Below are 17711 nucleotides of genomic sequence, written 5' to 3'. Positions count from 1 at the left end.
AAAATGCAGCCTTCGTTTATATGGTTGTTTTGGGAGAAGAAGAAAAATGAACAGCGTCTCAATGACGTAATCAATCCGCGCATGCAAGCGCAACACCGCCCACTTGTGGACAAAAAGTCGTAAACAAAATAATAGTACACAGTAACACATAGTCATACAAATACACTGGTGTCATATCTCAACACCTCCTTTTCCAACTGGAGGCGAGCAAGACGGACTTTTAACTGCGCAACCAGCTTAGAACCAGGAGTAGACACACGTGACTCAAAAGTAGCCATAGCTAAAACAAACACTGCACACGGGCTGAATGTTAATTAGCCTCCACTATAGTCACTCAACGTCACACTTTCAAAAGGTCACATCCACCAGTGGCAAATTACGGCAAACTGAAATTAGACGTATGGCTAGCCCAACAAACAAACTTCCCCCGTTCCTACCTGGTTGAAGCTTCGCCTATCTGTCTTCTCGAAGCGTGCCGGGCTCGGGGCGGCTTTAAAGGCTGAACTTCGGCGACCTGAGCCCTGAAAAGCCTACCCCCGCCAGGGAGCGTTGTCCCCGCCCAGGATTACTCCTAAAACAAGAAAGGCAAAATAACAAAAAAGTGTCCGACGGAAGGACTGATCACAGCCAGCTGGACACTCCCCTATTCTAACCAGGGAAGCTGTCTGAAACACCAAACGAATTACAACATTCACCGCGCCCGCCACCGGAGACAAAGCTGCACAGCAACAATTAACACACACACACACACACACAGAATCCACCTCCTTGCTGTCTTATTCAAAGAAACTTATCCCGGACGAGCCCCCAATTGTTACATATCCCGGGGAAATAAGAAAGGTGGGAGGCGGAGGCAGGTGTAAAAAACAGATTTATTAACAAAACAAACTTTTAGTCAAACTATCGAATAAACAGGCAACTAAAGACGCTGGCGCTTAACTAACCAGGCTTTTAACAAAACAAACTCAGATCCAACCAAACCGAAAGAAACAAGAACACTAATAAGTTTCACTCTCCTTCTCAAGGAGTATAGACACAAGAGCTTGCTCTCTGGTTGGCAACAATGGCCCACTGGCCGTCTTTTCTCACTCTAGCTGCCAACAATGGCCCACTGGCACTGTTGGGTGTCTCTCTCCAAGTTATATACCCAGCTGATGAGGAATTGGGGTCACCTGGACTCAATCAGCAGCTCCACAGGAGGCGGGGCATTACCTGGAGAGGGAAAATTAGACACACGGCACTAGGGCCGTAACAGGCATGATGAAATTACTTCTTACCAAGAATTTAAGCGTAGTCCCCCTCAATCAAGCGTTCAAGTGCCACTAGCCCTGTTCATTGGAGTCCTTCAAGTAAAGTTCAATGCTGATTGATTGCTCAGGTGTGGTTTAAAAGCACAAAAAAATCACATGGGGGGGGGGGGCTAATAATTTTGACCACCTCAATTTTCACTACATTTGGTATAAAGCAAACCTGAAGATTTATTTTATATTAAAAAAATGTACTAAATAGGGGCCTTATCATTGATGAATGTTTTACTATGTAAAGTTTTATGAATGATGCAAACATTGGGCAGAATTTTAGGGAAATGTTCCATAGTTCCTTGGGGGCTAATAATTTTGACCTTAACTGTACATGATTACACAGTATAAACAAGTGCAACAAAGTAGGTAGACAGGATTGCTGAGTCAGTTTTGCATCAACTCATGTAATATAGTGTTTGGTAGGTTAACAGAACCTCACCAAAACCTGAATGCTGGCTTTTTCTTTTCTTTCTTTTTTTTTTTGCATTGAGAATCAACCATAGTAAAAAATTAAATTATGAAAGGCATTTACATCACAACTTGGACTCCCTTCACAGATCCCACTCATTCTTCAGTCTTTGTGTTTATTCTCTGGTTTTGTATGGCCAGAGAGAAAGGGTAGTCTTTCATCCATCATTATTTTCACTTTGTACAAACCAAACCTGAGAAAAATCCCAATGTTATGTTTACAACCTGGAAAATAAGGACTACACTCGATATACAGATTTTGGCACAATATTCCCCATTTGCACACAAAACTGGCTTCTTGTTATAAAATGCATATCTGTGGATTGTGTACATTTAAGACAGATACCTGTATTATGTATCATTAAGCAATCATTTGCATGTTCAATTATACACAAAAGGCTTTCTCACTGCATCCCAGCTATATATAACCTTAACGTGCACTAGCGGACAGCAATTTTAAAGCACAGCATTAGTATTAAATTTAACATTCAATTTGCTTGGCAAAGTCAGTTTGGATTAAGAAATACTAGCAGCAGTTCAGTATTCTGAATCCTAAACCATCACTAGCATAAAGGCTAAAAAGGTGTAAGTAACTTTAAAAAAAATTTTTTTTTTAACAAACTTGTTAGCAGCCATCACAGGAATTTAGATGGACTGCAACTACATCCATTAGGTGTATGCCTGAACAGGCTACAACTGGTGCATAAATGCAGTATGGGGACAATTTTGAACTGTGTCATGCAGGTTATGAATAATGAACCTATTCAGGACTTTAGATGTGCATACTCAAACTCCTTGAGGCATAGAGTCTAACCAAATGGTTTAGGATTCAGAAGCATTCGATGGTACGGTTGGCAGTAGTGATGCGTGGATCAACCCACAACCTGCGTGTCGGGTGGGTTTGGGTAAGCTTACTGGAAAATATCACGGGTTCAGGCGGGCGGGTCAAAAAGTAACAAAGCGATGTTCTGAGTAAGTTATAAATAACTTACAGAAACATCACAGGCAATAGGCTAGGCTGTACATTACTAGTCCACCTTTTCTTCCCTTCTCTGTCACACTCTCTTCTCTCTCCCTAAAACACAGACACGCAGTCTGTTGGCATCGTGGGGGGGGGCATTCACAGGCCATGTCCCCCAAATCCAAATGAGTTGCTGTGGATAAATGGCCGGCAGCCATACCAACATGTACCCTGGCTCTGCCAAATGACGGAAGCTAACCAGGTATGGGCTTGGCTAGTACTTGGGATGGGAGACCTCTCAGGAAAACTGAGTTGCTGCTAGAAGTGGTGTTGGGGGGCCACTAGGGGGCAGTCTTCCCGCTGGCCCTAAAACAAAAGACAAAAAAGAAAAAAGCCTCAAAATATAAAAATCCCAATGCCCCAGTGCAGTGACGGGGAAACTGTGCTGTAGGAGATGCCGAGATGCCGTCCTTCGGATGAGACGTGAAACCGAGGTCCTGACTCACTGTGGTCATTAAAGATCCCATGGCACTTATCGCAAAGAGTAGGGGGTCCCCCGGTGTCCTGGCAAAATTCCCAACCTGGTTCTCTTCATCTGGCCACCTAATCATACCCCCATGTAATTGGCTCAATTATTCTTCCCTCTCCACCTCAAGCGGATGTGTGGCGAGTGCTCTGGCACAAAATGGCTGCCATGCATCACCAGGTGGGTGCTACACATTGGTGGTGGTTGAAGCGAGTTACCCCCGTCAATGTGAAGTGCTTTGGGTGTCTAGAAAAGTGCTATATAGATGTAAAGCATCATTGTCCTGTGATAGCCTGGCGGCCAGTCCAGGGTGTCTCCCCGCCTGCTGCCCGATGACTGCTGGGATAGGCTCCAGCATCCCTGCAACCCTGAGAGCAGGGTAAGCGGTTTGGATAATGGATGGATGGATGATTATTACTATTGTCATTAAATGGATGTTCATTCACCAATCAGAGTGACGGGATAGGCAATCTTTCTGATGTCAGGCCTGTATTCTGTTTGGCAAGCCTGAGGCACTGGGCAAGATGTGCATCGGAGAGTCTGTTTCCTTCCTGGTTCCTGATCAAGTTCATTGAAGAAAATGACACATATGTACGTGGAGGGAAAAATTGTGAGTAGGAGCATTTCCTTAGCTCTCGAGCGTGGGGAACCATGTTGATCCAAAAGTCACTCACCCCAATGCCCTTGTGTTGTGCTTTGAACAAATCAGATGTTCCCATCTCCAAGACCGCCATCAAAGAGTTGCCTCATCTATGGAAGGTACCAGTCTTTTGGCTTCTGCAGTCCACTGGCTGTCAGCCAAAATGGAGAATGGTTGTCTCAGGGAGAGCAGGATGTCACCTGAGAGTTTAAGGGAGCTTTCAAATCACTCCTTGGAGTTTTCTGCCAGTCGCTGGATCCTCCTGCATTTTGTTCTTATCGCAATGCTCCTGCAGACATGGAAAGTGCAACTTTCTCCCATTAATGTCTTTCAAAAAGGTTCAGCTTCAACCGCCTCGTACATGTCTGCAACAGTGTTGTTCTTGCCTTGTAATTGCAGATTAAGGTGTTTTAGATGAGACATCATGTCACACAAAACAAGAACATATGCCATCACCTTACTGTTGCTTAAAAACCTGATATTCTTGGGCTTTTTGGCTCTGCAGACCGCATAAAAATGACAAGCTCATCGCGCAGGTCGCACACTCTCTCTTAACACACAGCCTTTGCTAAGCTAGTGAACATCATGATGCAGCAATAGAGCCTTGTGTTCTGCTGACATTTCCACCAGCAATGCTCTGAAAAGGCGATGTAGCAGACTAGAACTCTCTTGAACGAATTTTACCAGTCATATCACAGTATCCATCACCTCTTTCATTTCTCCACACAGTTTCGTGCACAACACTGATTTGTGAACAATGCAATGAAATGCTAAGAGTGCTGGGTTAACAGCAGCAAGCCTGCTTACCAAGCCCTTGTGCTGTCCCACCATTGATGGAGGCCCATCGGTGACAACGGACACAATTTTACTCACATCCAACCACGCCATTCTTCTCAAAGAACTATTAATTCATTAAAGATGATTTCCCTAGTTGTGCGCCCAGGCAGAGGAAGCAAACAAAAAAGCTCTTCCCAAAAGGTCTTCCCATCAAAAAAATCTTGAACACAGATAGCTGTTCCATATTGGTTCAGTCACAGGATGAGTCTATCGCTAGCGATATGGCTTTTGCTTTCTTCAAATCGGTGAGTAGATTGGAAAAACACTCCTCCACTAAAAGTTCTACTCTTCTTGTTGCTGTGGTACCTGACAATGGCACCTGCTTTAATAGCTCCACAACAGCTTTCTTGTTTTTCTCATCATGACTTAAAACTTCGTCAACCATATCAGTAGCACACATTTTAATCAACTCAGCATCAGTGAATGGCTTCTTAGGTAGCAAGGGTCCATGAAACGTGCAATGACGCAGCTGTTGCACTCTCTTGTGCCGATGTTGATTTACAGATACTAGAAACAGAGTGCTTGTATGGTGTTGTCATATTTGCTATTTTTTGCTTGCGGTGATGTGATTTTGTAGGGTAGTTGGCATTCAATTTCCCCAATTTCCCCTCGTGGATGAATAAAGTATTCTGATTCTGAAAACTAGCAGCATGCATAGTGCTGAACTGCTGCTTGAGATCTTCTGCTTTGCAGACAGCTACGGTTTGCATGCATATCAAGCATGTCGGTTTGGCGTTGGCGTGGTCCGGTAAAGTAAAATACACCTGATCGGTCCAGTCAGATTTGAACCAACGGTTTTCTTGATTGACTTTCTGCTTTTTTGTGTAGGCCATGTTCTTTGTTTAGGACAGTTATTGATTATCTGTGACTTAGCTGGTGAGTGGCTCTGTCTAGTCATGGTGCGGAGTACATCTTATGTCTACTCTTTGGCATAGGTCAAGTGTACGGTGTGGGGTGAGGTCAAACTGAAATGGAGCAGCACGCACTTTATTTAGAACATTATGACAGGTGCGTTAGTGCCAACGGGTCGGCGCGGGCCAGACATTTGGGTCCGGCGACTTATTGGGGTTCAGGGGGCTATGCTTTGCAGTAAAGTGTGTATTATGCTGGGCAAACAGCCCAAAAATGAAATAGTACAACATTGCCCACTTTGCTGTAGCCTGGGCTAAATTTAGAGCTTTACGGTTTGGGTTGTTAATTGATGCATATTTTAGCGGGTTGGGTGGTGCGGATTGGCTCTCATAATGGGTTGGGTGGTGCGGGTATTAAAAAACCCTGACCCACGCATCACTAGTTGGCAGGTGTTCACTTCTCCAGCAGGACAGCCAGCAGAGCAGGATAGTTTGGTGTTCCCCAGCCCGTAACAGGGTCCCATGATGGTGCAGCACAGAAACCCTTCCCCTGAACTTGCTCATCTAGACAGCTCAGGTGACAACCCTCAGTCACCTGTGGATAAAGATGCATAACATTTTGGAAACCGAAAACTTTACAACTGGTTACACATATTGGCAATAATTCATAGTTATTCTAGAGATTTCTCCTTGTGCCATATTCATTTGACCTTTTCTTCTTGCCAAAGCCCAACCTCTTTGTGTGTGGGCACGCTACACACAAAGTTATGCCTTGTCACAGCTGTTGCTAAAGTTAAAAGTTGGTGATGTAGAACGTAGTTGCCTATGCTACAGCTTCAACTTTTTTTTTGTTGCTACTTCATTGTCAAGTGAATTAATTGTAAAGCGCTTTGAGTGACTGTTGCAGCTAGAAAAGCACTATATAAAATGCAAGTTGATTGATTGATTGATTGACTGAAGTCTATGGGTAATGGATGTGTCTTTTTTTTTTTTTACATATGTGCCTGCAAAGGCAACCAAACCTTTACTCCCTCAGTAAAGTGCTCCTACCATTCTCTAAACATAATTACTCGACTTACATCAAATAAAGCCTGTCCCTTGAGCTTGTAGAGGCGAGGGTTGAGGAAGCCTAGCACAGGCAGGCCTTTGAGCAGTCTCCGATCGTTGATCAAAGAAAGCATGCCTCCAACCACAGGGGTTGATGCCTGGAGAACAGGAAAGGAAAAATAAAGGCAAATACTGAGCTATTAAACAAAAATTCCTGTTCTAGTTATATTGAAAATATATTTTCACTCTATATGTGCTGGATTGCAGCCTGAAGAACTCAGGTGGGGCTCCAATGGACCGACTTAAGCAGCTCAGGCTGTTTTGAGACCATATGTTAAATAATTTCTAAAATGTCACTAATATTTCTATATCATCCTGTGACTTTGACCTTTTTATGCGTTAGTATTTGTTTTTCTTCACTTAAATAGCATTTTGTTTGATTTTTTTTGTTTTAAAGTACTATTAACCTTTGAAAAGTTACGGTGCAAATACACAAACAAAAATCGTCATGTTATGGCTGTGTCTGCTGGTTTTCTGAAGTTGAAGAAGTACATTGCCATTCAGAAAGTACACTGAAGTATGACGGTGCTTACAGAGGTCCCTGAGACCCAGGGGATGGGGACTCTGTTGGTGACCACCCAGTAGTTATCAGAAAGGGCAGCCATGTCTGGGTAGGCCCTTCCCGTGGTGTTGAAGTAAGTCTGTGGTGGAAGGCTTGCTGCCACAGACTTCAGATAGCCGTTCACTGCACTGGCCTATGGAAACACACACACACACACACACACAAAAACATTTATCACATCATCTACATCAATAGTAGAGGGTATATCCTGAGATAAGTAAGGAAAAAGAATTGGCGATTTCATAAAAAAAGAAAATGCAGTCCCCATTCAAGCAGAAATCCTGCCACACTACAGCTTCCTTGGAGTATCAGCTCTAGTGTGTGGAACAAGGAATGTAATCTACATACAATGTGCCTGTGAAATCTTTCCAGAGCTCCTTAAATTTCAGAGGATTTAAATCAACAGCAAAGGAGAAACACTATCAGAGGTCTGCATGGGAACAATGTGGGCCACATGAGTTGATAGCCAGAAGAAGAAGACGGTACCTGGTACTCGGGCATCTTGAAGACATTGCTGAAACCTCCACCACTGATGTAATCTGTAACCTCATAGGAAACCTTAAATGGGTTTTTGAATGAAGTTCCTCCTACTGTGGTCACATATGGGCTGGGGAAAACGGGATGGGGCAAACAAGATAAAAAGTTCATTTCTATTCTCCAGTGTTTAATACAGTATATGCTGTTAATGGCTGGGCAGCTTGACTATCAACTTTCGCTGAGGCCAAAATACACTGTTTGCAAAATAAGCACTGGTTCTGACAGGGAGCTCCAAAACCACATGGGCAGCAGCTTTTATTCAGCATATTAGCATAGCATCTAGGGGGGGGCAGGTTCTTCAGAAAAACAAAACAAAAACAATGGGCTCACTCTACAGCTGAGGAGGTTTCTTGATGACAAATATCAGAATATGCTAATTGATCGATTAGTCTCACATGGCCAGACACATCGTGACACTAAGCGATTGATGTACAGCTAGATTTTTTTTTTTTTGAGATACTTTATTGATCCCCGTAGAGAAATTCATGCTCTGCATTTAACCCATCCTAGCTGTGTAGCTAGGACCAGTGGGCAGCCGCCGTGCGGCACCTGGGGACCAACTCCAATTCGTCTTGCCACGCCTCGGTCAGGGGCACAGACAGGGGTATTAACCCTAACATGCATGTCTTTTTGATGGTGGGGGAAACCGGAGCACCCGGAGAAAACCCGCGCAGACACGGGGAGAACATGCAAACGCCACACAGAAAGGACCTGGGATGACCCCCCCCCCCAAGGTTGGACCACCCCTGGGGTTCAAACCAAAGACCTTCTTGCTGTGAGGCAACAGCACTAACCACTGTGCCACCATGCCACCCGTGTACCAAGGACAGTCTCAAAAAAAAAACAAAACGGATTCAGTCAGGCAGTATTTCATACGTCACAAACCTAAAGAACCAATCGCATTAATAGCTGAGGTGGCGCTATTACATATCATTATATGCAAACTCCACACAGAGGATGACCTGGGATGACCCCCAAGATTGGACAACCCCAGGGTTCGAACCCAGGACCTTCTTGCTGTGAAGCGACAGCGCTAACCACTGCACCACCAAGTATACAATGGTTAACAATGAATATCATGACTTAGTATTCTGTCACATTCTACAAGACCTTTTCTTGCAATTCGCAAACCGAGATGTGCAAAAACCAAACGAAAAAAATCTGACTCCACTAGCAGAGTTGTGTTAATTTCTACCTCTATACGTATTGCAACACAGTTTAGTATATGTGGTATTTTCATGTCATACATTAAAATAGCAGGTGCCAGTTGTAGAGTAAAGTGAGAAAGTTAATGTTTTACCTTGAGGCAGGAAAGCTAGGCCTAAAGGAATTTGCTTCTTTAGTTAAATGTCTGCAACCTGCACCACTGTCACCTAAACAAAAAAATGAGATTAATTAGGTGGTTGACAATGGTTACCAAACACAATAGTAGAGTTGAGTCAACTTTATTGTCCCCAAGGGGAAAGCTGTCTTGGGCGCAGTGCTACGGTGCGTTGCTTCACATAAAAACATCACAAAAACACAACAAACGTTTGACATGATGGTAGACAGTTGAATCACATGAAAATATCGCAAAAACCCTAAGGGCGTCTGGGTGGCGTGGCGGTCTATTCCATTGCCTAGCTTGGTCGGGCGTCCCTACAGACACAACTGGCCGTGTCTGCGGATGGGAAGCTGGATGTGGGTATGTGTCCTGGTCACTGCACTAGTGCCTCCTCTGGTCGGTCGAGGTGCCTATTCGGGGAGGGAGAGGGAATCGCGTGATCCTCCCATGCGCTACATCCCCCTGGCAAAACTCCTCGCTGTCAGAGGAAAAGAATCAGCTGGAGACTCTACATGTATCGGAGGAGGCATGTGGTAGTCTACAGCCCTCCCCGGATCGGCAGAGGGGGTGGAGCAGTGACCGGGATGGCTCGGAAAATAGGGTAATTGGCCAAGTACAATTGGGGAGAAAAAGGGGAAGAAAAAAAACCTTCTACAAAACATATGAGACATTTGACTATACACAATAGCTTAAAAAGAAACTGCAAGAATTAAAGTGCAAAAGTATTAAACCTAGTCAATAAATTCTACCTAAAAAAAGTAACAATTATGTAAATGCCTGTTTAAAACTTAACGAATGAACCAATCTGACTGAATCTGAACATCTCCACAGGAGTTGGATTATTTTGTCAAAGACACCAAGATCATCTCCTTATACAATGATGGCATTGCTGGAGCTCCCACCCTCCATCAACAACAGCTTACGGTTTCCCCAATTCCTAAACCCCTTAATTTTTGCAAGGTGCCACTGTAAATAATTTGGTTTTCACTGACTGGAATACAGTGCTTTCCAGGAGTATTCAACTCCCTTGACAGGCATCACTAATTTCTGGATTATAAAAGATACTCCTGAACAATATTATTTTTGTGAGCCCATAGGGTCTAACAGTATGTTCCCAAAGCCAAAATAACTTGTGTTTCACTGACCTTTTATCAATAAATTAAAAACTAAAATACAGTGCTTGCATATGTATTCACCCCCTTGTGCTCTGAAAGCTCCAAGTTTACACAAATGACAAATTATTCCTGAAACAAACTCAGGTAAACACCATTGGACATAATTAGTGTACACCATAAGATATTAAAGTAAAGGTCTCATTTATGGGTATAAAAATCACTCTGTGAAGTTCATTAGCCGGGTGTGCACTCCATCAGAAAATTAAGACAAAGGAGCATAACCCTGAAGTAAGAGACAAAGCGATTAAAATGCAGAAGGCGGGAAAGGGACACAAAACAATATCCAAGTGTTTGGATGGCCCACGGAACACCGTTGGATCCACTGTCAGAAAATGGAAGCTGTATCACACCACTCAGATGCTTTGTAGGACAGGCCATTCCTCAACGCTAACTGTCCCAGCAAGACGTGGGCTGGTGAGGGAAGCCACAGATGATCCTGCAATCACTTTGAAGGAGCTCCAGAGGTCAGTGGTTGAAGCTGGAGAAAATGTACATGAGTCAACCATATCACGGGCTCTCCATAAATCTGGCCTGTATGAGAGGGTGGCAAGAAAGAAGCTGCTGCTCAAAACTATGCATATAAAAGCATGCTTGGAGTTTGCTACCAAGCATGAGAGAGACACAGTTAGGATGTGGGTAAAGGTTTTGTGGTCAGATGAGACGAAAGTTGAGCTTTTTGGCCAAAACTCAAAGCGCTGTGTGACACCAACCTAACACTGCTCATGCCCAAAAAAATACACTCCCTACAGTGAAGCATGGCGGCGGCAGCACAATGCTATGAGATAGCTTTTCATCTGCAGGCACTGGGAACCTTGTTCAAACCGAGGGAAGAATGGATGGAGCTAAATACAGGGAAATCTTGGAAGAAAACCTGTTGCAGTCTGCCATAAAACTGAAGCTTGGGGGAAGATTCACCTTCCAGCAGAACAATAATCCTAAACACAAGGCTAAAGCAACAATGGCATGGCTTAGCAACAAAAAGGGATACAGGCGAGTGAAACGAGTTTCCTCCGTAGGGTGTCTGGGCTCAGCCTTAGATATAGGGTGAGGAGCTCAGACATCCGGAGGGAGCTTGGAGTAGAGCTGCTGCTCCCTTGCATCGAAAGGAGCCAGTTGAGATGGTTCGTGCATCTGATTAGGATGCCTCCTGGGTGCCTTCCTTTGGAGGTTTACCGGGCACGGCCAACTGGGGGGAGACCCCGGGGTAGACCTAGAACTCGCTGGAGGGACTACATGTCCAATCTGGCCTGGGAACGCCTTGGGATCTCCCAGGAGGAGTTGGAGGGCATTGCTGAGGAGAGGGACAACTGGAGTGCCCTACTTAGCTTGCTGCCACCGGGACCCGACCCCGGAAAAGCAGCTGAAGATGAGATGAGATGAGATGAGATGAGATGAGATGAGATGAGCAACGAAAAGGTGAACATTTTGGAGTAGCCAAGTCAAAGTTCGGACCTCAACGCCATTGAAAAACCGTGGCACAGACTGGAAATCACAGTCCAGAGGCGCCATCCCACCAACCTGCAAGACCTGTATAAATTCTGCCAAGGGGCAAAAATTACTCCAGAAGAATGTGCAAACCTTATACATATTTACCCCAATAGAATCATGGCTGTTATTGCAGCGAAAGGGTACTCTACAAAGTATTGATATGTCGGGGTTGAATACTTATGCAAGCACTATAATTTAGTTATTATTTTTTTTACAAAAAGTCAGCGAAACAACTTATTTTGGCTTTGGGAATATGCCGTTAGAGCTTATGCGTTCGCAAAAATAATATTGTTCAGGGACAGATGTGCGAGTATCTTTTATAATCCCGAAATTAGCGATGACTGTCAAGGGGAATAATTTTGCAAGGCACTGTAGCTAAAATAAAACAAAACGAAAACCAGAAACAAGTGCATATACCATCACTCAGGATATGTCAAAATCCCTCTTCTGCCATTTAACAACATTGATTTAGTTGTGGGTTCTGTGCCCTCCTTCCTAATAACTAACCAGAAGCAAAGAGCAAGGAGATGCCTCTGACGCCAGCCTTCATAAACTCAGTGTTGATGCGCATCATGTAGGCAGTGGACAGGCTGTCCTCATCATCTCCATAGCTGATAGTGTGGACCCACGGCAAGTTAGACATGTTGCTGAGCAGGACCATCCACTGGAGGAAAGGCTCCTGGGACTCATGACGCCCTGTAGGCAAAGAGGGTGTGTGTGTGTGTGTCAGGGAGGGGGCAAAAAGTTACCAAAGTGTAAGACTGAGTACTACAAAGCTTTTTCACTACTCCTTTATTCCCTTTCATCTCTACCACTTTTTCCTGCTAAGACATAAATCGGCAGAGACAAGGAGAGAAATTAAGTGGAGGGAAATACTATTTAGGACGGTTCATGTGCTACATTGTTATAAAAAAATGGGATGTAGCGTGTTGATGAAATGGACCAATCATAATGTACTGGCTTGCTAGGCCACAGGTTTGCACAGAACAGGAATCTACACTGAAAAACATGCACTGTATGTAGCCTGTACGAGAACACACACACCAATAACAAAACTGTGTTGATAGTGGCAGATTCTGGGCATGATCACAGTGATGATATCCCCATGTAGAGGACCCTGGAAAAATTGCATGTTGACCTTGAGTACGGGCACCATTTCAGGCAGGCACCATTTCAAACCGCATATATTATTATCTAATGCAGCAGTAGTCTGGGACCTTTATACTGCGGACAGCATTTATATGTCATGGTTTCACCAATGATTTCATCTCACCAACAGTGACCACATAGCCTAAGTCATCATCAAAGACCCATCGACTGAGAATAGAATAAATTGATTACTTTTAAATTTCAGTAGATGTTATTTCTTTTGATTATGATACCAAAGATTGCTGGGAAAGTGGGAAACCAAACAGCATTTTATTGCTCACCAATTGTCACGCGATTCCTCCATCCGTGAGTGTTTATTCTATCCAGCTACTGTGGCTGCGAAAGTTACAGAGCAAGTGAAAAAATACTGCAACTTCTGTAAGTGAGGAGGCGCAGAATGTCTTCCGGATACAAGCACAAAAGTGGTGCACAGAAAAGAAAAGAAAAGCATGTGGATGCGAGAGAAAGAGGTAAGCTGCCAAAATTGTGTTTGTGTTTTTAGTCGACAAACGGCTTGTCATTCAGGAGAAGCTGCGTCCAGCTTTATCGCATACACTACTGCTAGTCCTGGGATCAGGTAAATCTTTCAGCCAGTTAGTCAAAAGTAGGCATGATTCAATTTGCATTAATATTTGATCAATGTGATATTGATCACGGGCCTATGATCAATTCTTGCACTCGGGCCTTTCATCATTCGCTTCTGCCAGTGATCTTCACTGCTAGGGACTTTAGGAGTTTGTTAAAACCAGCTCCTCTTGGTAACAAATGGCACCACAGACACCAGTTTCCAGGTCACGGAGAAAAGGAGGTAGCAGAGAAAATAAGGAGAGATTTTTTGGAGCTTTGAAATGCATCCCAAATATGACTCATCTTAGGGAATAGTGTTTTGTCCTGGTGGAGGGGAGGTCAAGGAAGGACATAAAAAGTGACAGAAATTTCAGGTATGTTTGTTCAATTCTATAAAGCATTTTTTTTAATATATACAGCATTTCTCTTTACTCCAATATCAACTATTTATGGCTGTGAGAGGATGACGTTTTTCCTTCTTTTCTCCAATTCACAAATAGAGACAAGGATGCAACCGCATACGTGCCTAAACCCTTGCCACCACCCACTTACCTGGGTTAGTGAAGACCCAGGTGGAGATGTTTGCCCCTGTGCTCATGATGTACTCCACATCCAGACTTGCCTCCATACCAGCTTTGCCTGCCCCCTGCGTGCCAACCACCTGATCCACCTTTGACAGATGCTGGAAGCTTCTGCCAAACATGCTCATGAACTCAGCCAGGTCTGCGGGGTGATAGTACTGCTCCAAGAACTAAAGAAGAAAGCCAGTGAGGTTCGTAAGAGAGATTTCAGGGTACAATAGCACAATTATCAAATCCGAGTTTTCCAAAACTAAAAAGTATGTACACGTGTAATAAAACTTTCGGTCGAGTTCAATTCCAATCCAACACTGAGCGCATCATACCTGGGCTACTGCCTGGCTGTTGTTCTGCACCGAACCCACGTCAGCTGCCGTCAGGTTGTAACGAGCCCTCAAAATAGCAGGAGTCACACCGAGGTGCAGCCACGCCATAGAGTTCTTGTGCTTCCCATTGGATGAGGTTTTACTGAGGTCCAGTCCTCTGGGCGGGAAACGGTGAACCCCTCCAACTGTGCAAGGACGAACATCAATGACCCATCAAGTCCTTACCATCTGGTGAGATGAAGCACCTGGCAACAATGAGCGATCCTAGCGTAAACACGTGGGGCATTAAAAAAAAAAGAAGTGCATACCAAAGTCAAGATGCTCGAGAACAGTTTCATGAACCGAGTACGGAGATGATGACCTCACAACGGAATGGCCGTCTCTGATGAAGCGATGAAATTTGATACCTTGGAGCAGCGTCTCTGCCACCCTTAAAATGGACAAAACACAACTATCTGTAGATATTTTATGAATTACATACACACAGGAGGTAGTCTATCTCAAAGTCAGTTTAGTCTAACCCATCAACCACTGAAACAGGAAGTTAATCACAAGACACTGAAACTTTCCCAAGAGGGAAAAAAAGTGTTTTAACTGTGTCAAAGAGCCAATGCTGGCTATTATTGTGTAAGCAGAATAAGTGCTTTTGAATAAGGCAGGCTTACTTGGCTGTCATTGTACACTGTAGGAAGTCCTGAGTGTGGGTAGTCTGACAGTTTGTGACCCCATGACTCTGCAGCCACTGACGTACAAACTTCTGGGTCAGTTCAGTCGGACGCACAAGGGAAGAGACTTCTTCTAAACTCAGGTACTTACCTGTGGAAGACAAAACGGGTATTTCTTGCAACTAAATGGGATTAAACATTTTCTTGTATTGCTGTGAGAAAGATTGTGTTGAGAGGGATTGAAATAAGGCTACAGCATGTTTTAAACAATGAGTTTCAGTTTACAAAACAAAAAGACAAACATTGATCCTCCAGTTTCTGATAAATAACCAACAATGTAAAGCTCTCCTTATTGCCTCGCTCATGTTTCCTTACTGAATGACAGCAAGGGGAATATATTCTGCTGTAACAGCTGCTTATTTTGAAACCAAATGTCAGTGCAAAGCAGAAATGTCATGATTTTCTTAGCATGTTGTAACGCCAGATTTTTTCAGCTTAATTTGATAAAAAAGTTTTCCAGTTTCACACCTTATATGAGTTCATTTTATATAGGATTTATGTGAACAGATATTTTGAGAACTTGAGTCAGAAGGTATGTAATCAAAGCTTCAAAATATCATGCATGCTAGACGCATTCCTACCATATTGTGCGGAGTCAGGGTCTGACAGAAGTCGCAATGTTTTCTCCAGCAGGCCAACATTCTGCTGTTTCAGGGCAAAGGTCAGCTCCAACTCCTCTGTAGGGCTGACCCGTCCAACGTGAGCCCAATCCACCGGGACCCTCAAGTTAAAAGGAAAACACTAATTATGATCCCCGTTCTAAAACCAAGGTTAAACTAATCAATGTCTATACAACCATCCTCAGTCTGAATAAACTTCATTCTAAAAAAAAGAAACCAAATACTCTAATAATCAACATCAGCTTCAACTCTACATTGCCTCCAAATATTTCATCCGGTGGCAGCAGCAATAGAAATACAAGACAATAAAAGGCCAACAAATAACTTTGGAAGAAGGGATTTCCCTTTTGATATACATATTTAGGGTGTGTGCCAAGGCTGATCTATGCCAGCTTAATACATCTAAAAGCAGGTGGTCAACCCTTTAAGATGTTTAAGAACATGAAAAGGTTTAACATGAGGAGAAGCATAACTACGATGAATTCTATTATAGTGTGAATGGGAAAGGCTTTCTGGTTTTGTTTCTCTTACAAGACATCTTGGTCATATTCCAGGTATCCACTGCAGACCAACGTGGTGAATAACAGCAGGAGGGTGAAGGGCAGCCTGGTCGGACAAAACAAAAAAGGGATCGATACGAAAATATACATAAACTGGAAATCATTCATTGCAGGAGCTGACATGACTTCGAAACAGGAAGTGTCCTATCTGAAGGTTATGACGCAAGAAAAGCCTTGTTGGTGTGGCGACTAGGTCAAACCAAACGGCGGCGGTCGAAGTCGCACACATACACGCGCACATACGCCGTCTTGCGTCGGTTAAAGTCTAATTCACAATTTATGTAAAAAAAGACATATTGGGGTAATCTAATACTACGATGTCCGGAAACCGATTGGAGAACTAGGTCATGACAGACTGCAAAATAACATCGGAAACACTCGGAGCAAAATATTATTAACGTTTAGAAGCACGTTGCACTAAACCTACCCCCCCCCAAAAAAAACAGCCTTAAAAGCCAAACTAACCTTTTAAGATGTAATTCAAATTTTAAAACAAGAAACAACTCACAGGGTCTTCATTGCTCGTCCATGCGTTTGCTGTCTTCCTAGTTTTGCGGCTTTGCCTTTCAAGCTGACCGTTCAGGCGACTAGGTCATGTGACACAGCTGTCACATGATTTAGTTTACAACGAAAACTGCGATTCATCCAGTTTGTATCCCCCGCTGCCGCTCATTAACCTGCTGGTTTACTGGCGTTGGGCATTATTCTTCCAGTGAATCTTGGGCTAGGTAACAAGCAGCATTGGATACTTTTGTATTTTTGTAGATTAAAATTAGTTAAAGAGTCATAAAGCTTTAATGATGATTTTTTATTGAACAACGAACAGCACCATTAGTCATACCAAATGCGTCACTTCCGAAATGCCCGCCGCCATATTTGTGTCCGAGTACTTGACAGTTTTCTACTGTGACCGTCGTTGCCGTAATGACCGCCAGCAGTGTCATTTGAATGAGAGAGAGAGCGAGCGATATTTGGAAAAAAACATCTATTATTGGTAGCGATCCCTATTTATTACCTTCAACTGTATTTTGTCCCTTAACTTTCGCCAAGTGTCTGCCCCAATTTACTTTTCCTGACATTTATATTTACCTTGTACACAACCCATCCCCATACACCGGAGATGGCATGAAGGCTTTCAAGAGTACCGATGCCTATCAATATGCAGTTGCAGGATGGGTGAACGACACAAAGGCATCTGGAGACGAAACATATCTATGTGAAGTGAAGCATGGCAGCGGCGGCATAATGCTATGGAGTTGCTTATCATCTGCAGGTACTGGAAACCTTGTTCAATTGAGAGAAGAATGGATGGAGCTAAATACCGGGAAATCTTGGAAGAAAACCTGTTGCAGTCTGCCATAAAAACTGAAGCTTGGGAGAAGGTTCACCTTCCAGCAGGACAGTGATTC

General features: G+C 43.6%; 1 protein-coding gene across 2 annotated transcripts; it reads right to left on the bottom strand.

The window, feature by feature from the left end:
* Positions 1-854: 854 nt before the first annotated feature.
* tpp1 (tripeptidyl peptidase I) lies at positions 855-16879 on the bottom strand. Of its 2 annotated transcripts, XR_008811731.1 has the most exons (14): positions 16811-16879; positions 16274-16348; positions 15704-15843; positions 15063-15213; positions 14706-14827; positions 14398-14582; positions 14046-14244; positions 12285-12473; positions 9091-9163; positions 7740-7860; positions 7225-7386; positions 6664-6789; positions 3237-6179; positions 3076-3096 (listed from the first exon to the last, which is right to left on the bottom strand). XR_008811731.1 is itself a non-coding variant. In XM_056296071.1 (13 exons), the coding sequence occupies exons 1-13, from the start codon at positions 16819-16821 to the stop codon at positions 6039-6041; spliced, it is 1695 nt and encodes a 564-aa protein (XP_056152046.1). In that variant the 5' UTR covers positions 16822-16879; the 3' UTR covers positions 855-6038. The 2 variants fall into 2 exon arrangements, 1 of the variants encoding a protein (XP_056152046.1); XM_056296071.1 differs by having other exon boundaries at positions 855-6179.
* Positions 16880-17711: the final 832 nt, after the last annotated feature.

The sequence above is a fragment of the Lampris incognitus genome, chromosome 16, assembly GCF_029633865.1.
Source record: "Lampris incognitus isolate fLamInc1 chromosome 16, fLamInc1.hap2, whole genome shotgun sequence".
Taxonomy (NCBI): Eukaryota; Metazoa; Chordata; class Actinopteri; order Lampriformes; family Lampridae; genus Lampris; species Lampris incognitus.
Note: the sequence above shows the minus strand (reverse complement) of the source record. Positions and strands in the feature narration are given on the sequence as shown.

Excerpts from the sequence above, each read along its gene's own strand:
- tpp1 (XM_056296071.1), bottom strand. Across the intron at positions 15,844-16,273 it reads GAATATGACCAAGATGTCTT|GGTCCCGGTGGATTGGGCTC; the intron begins GTAAGAGAAACA and ends TTTTAACTTGAG. Across the intron at positions 15,214-15,703 it reads CCCTGACTCCGCACAATATG|GTAAGTACCTGAGTTTAGAA; the intron begins GTAGGAATGCGT and ends TGTCTTCCACAG.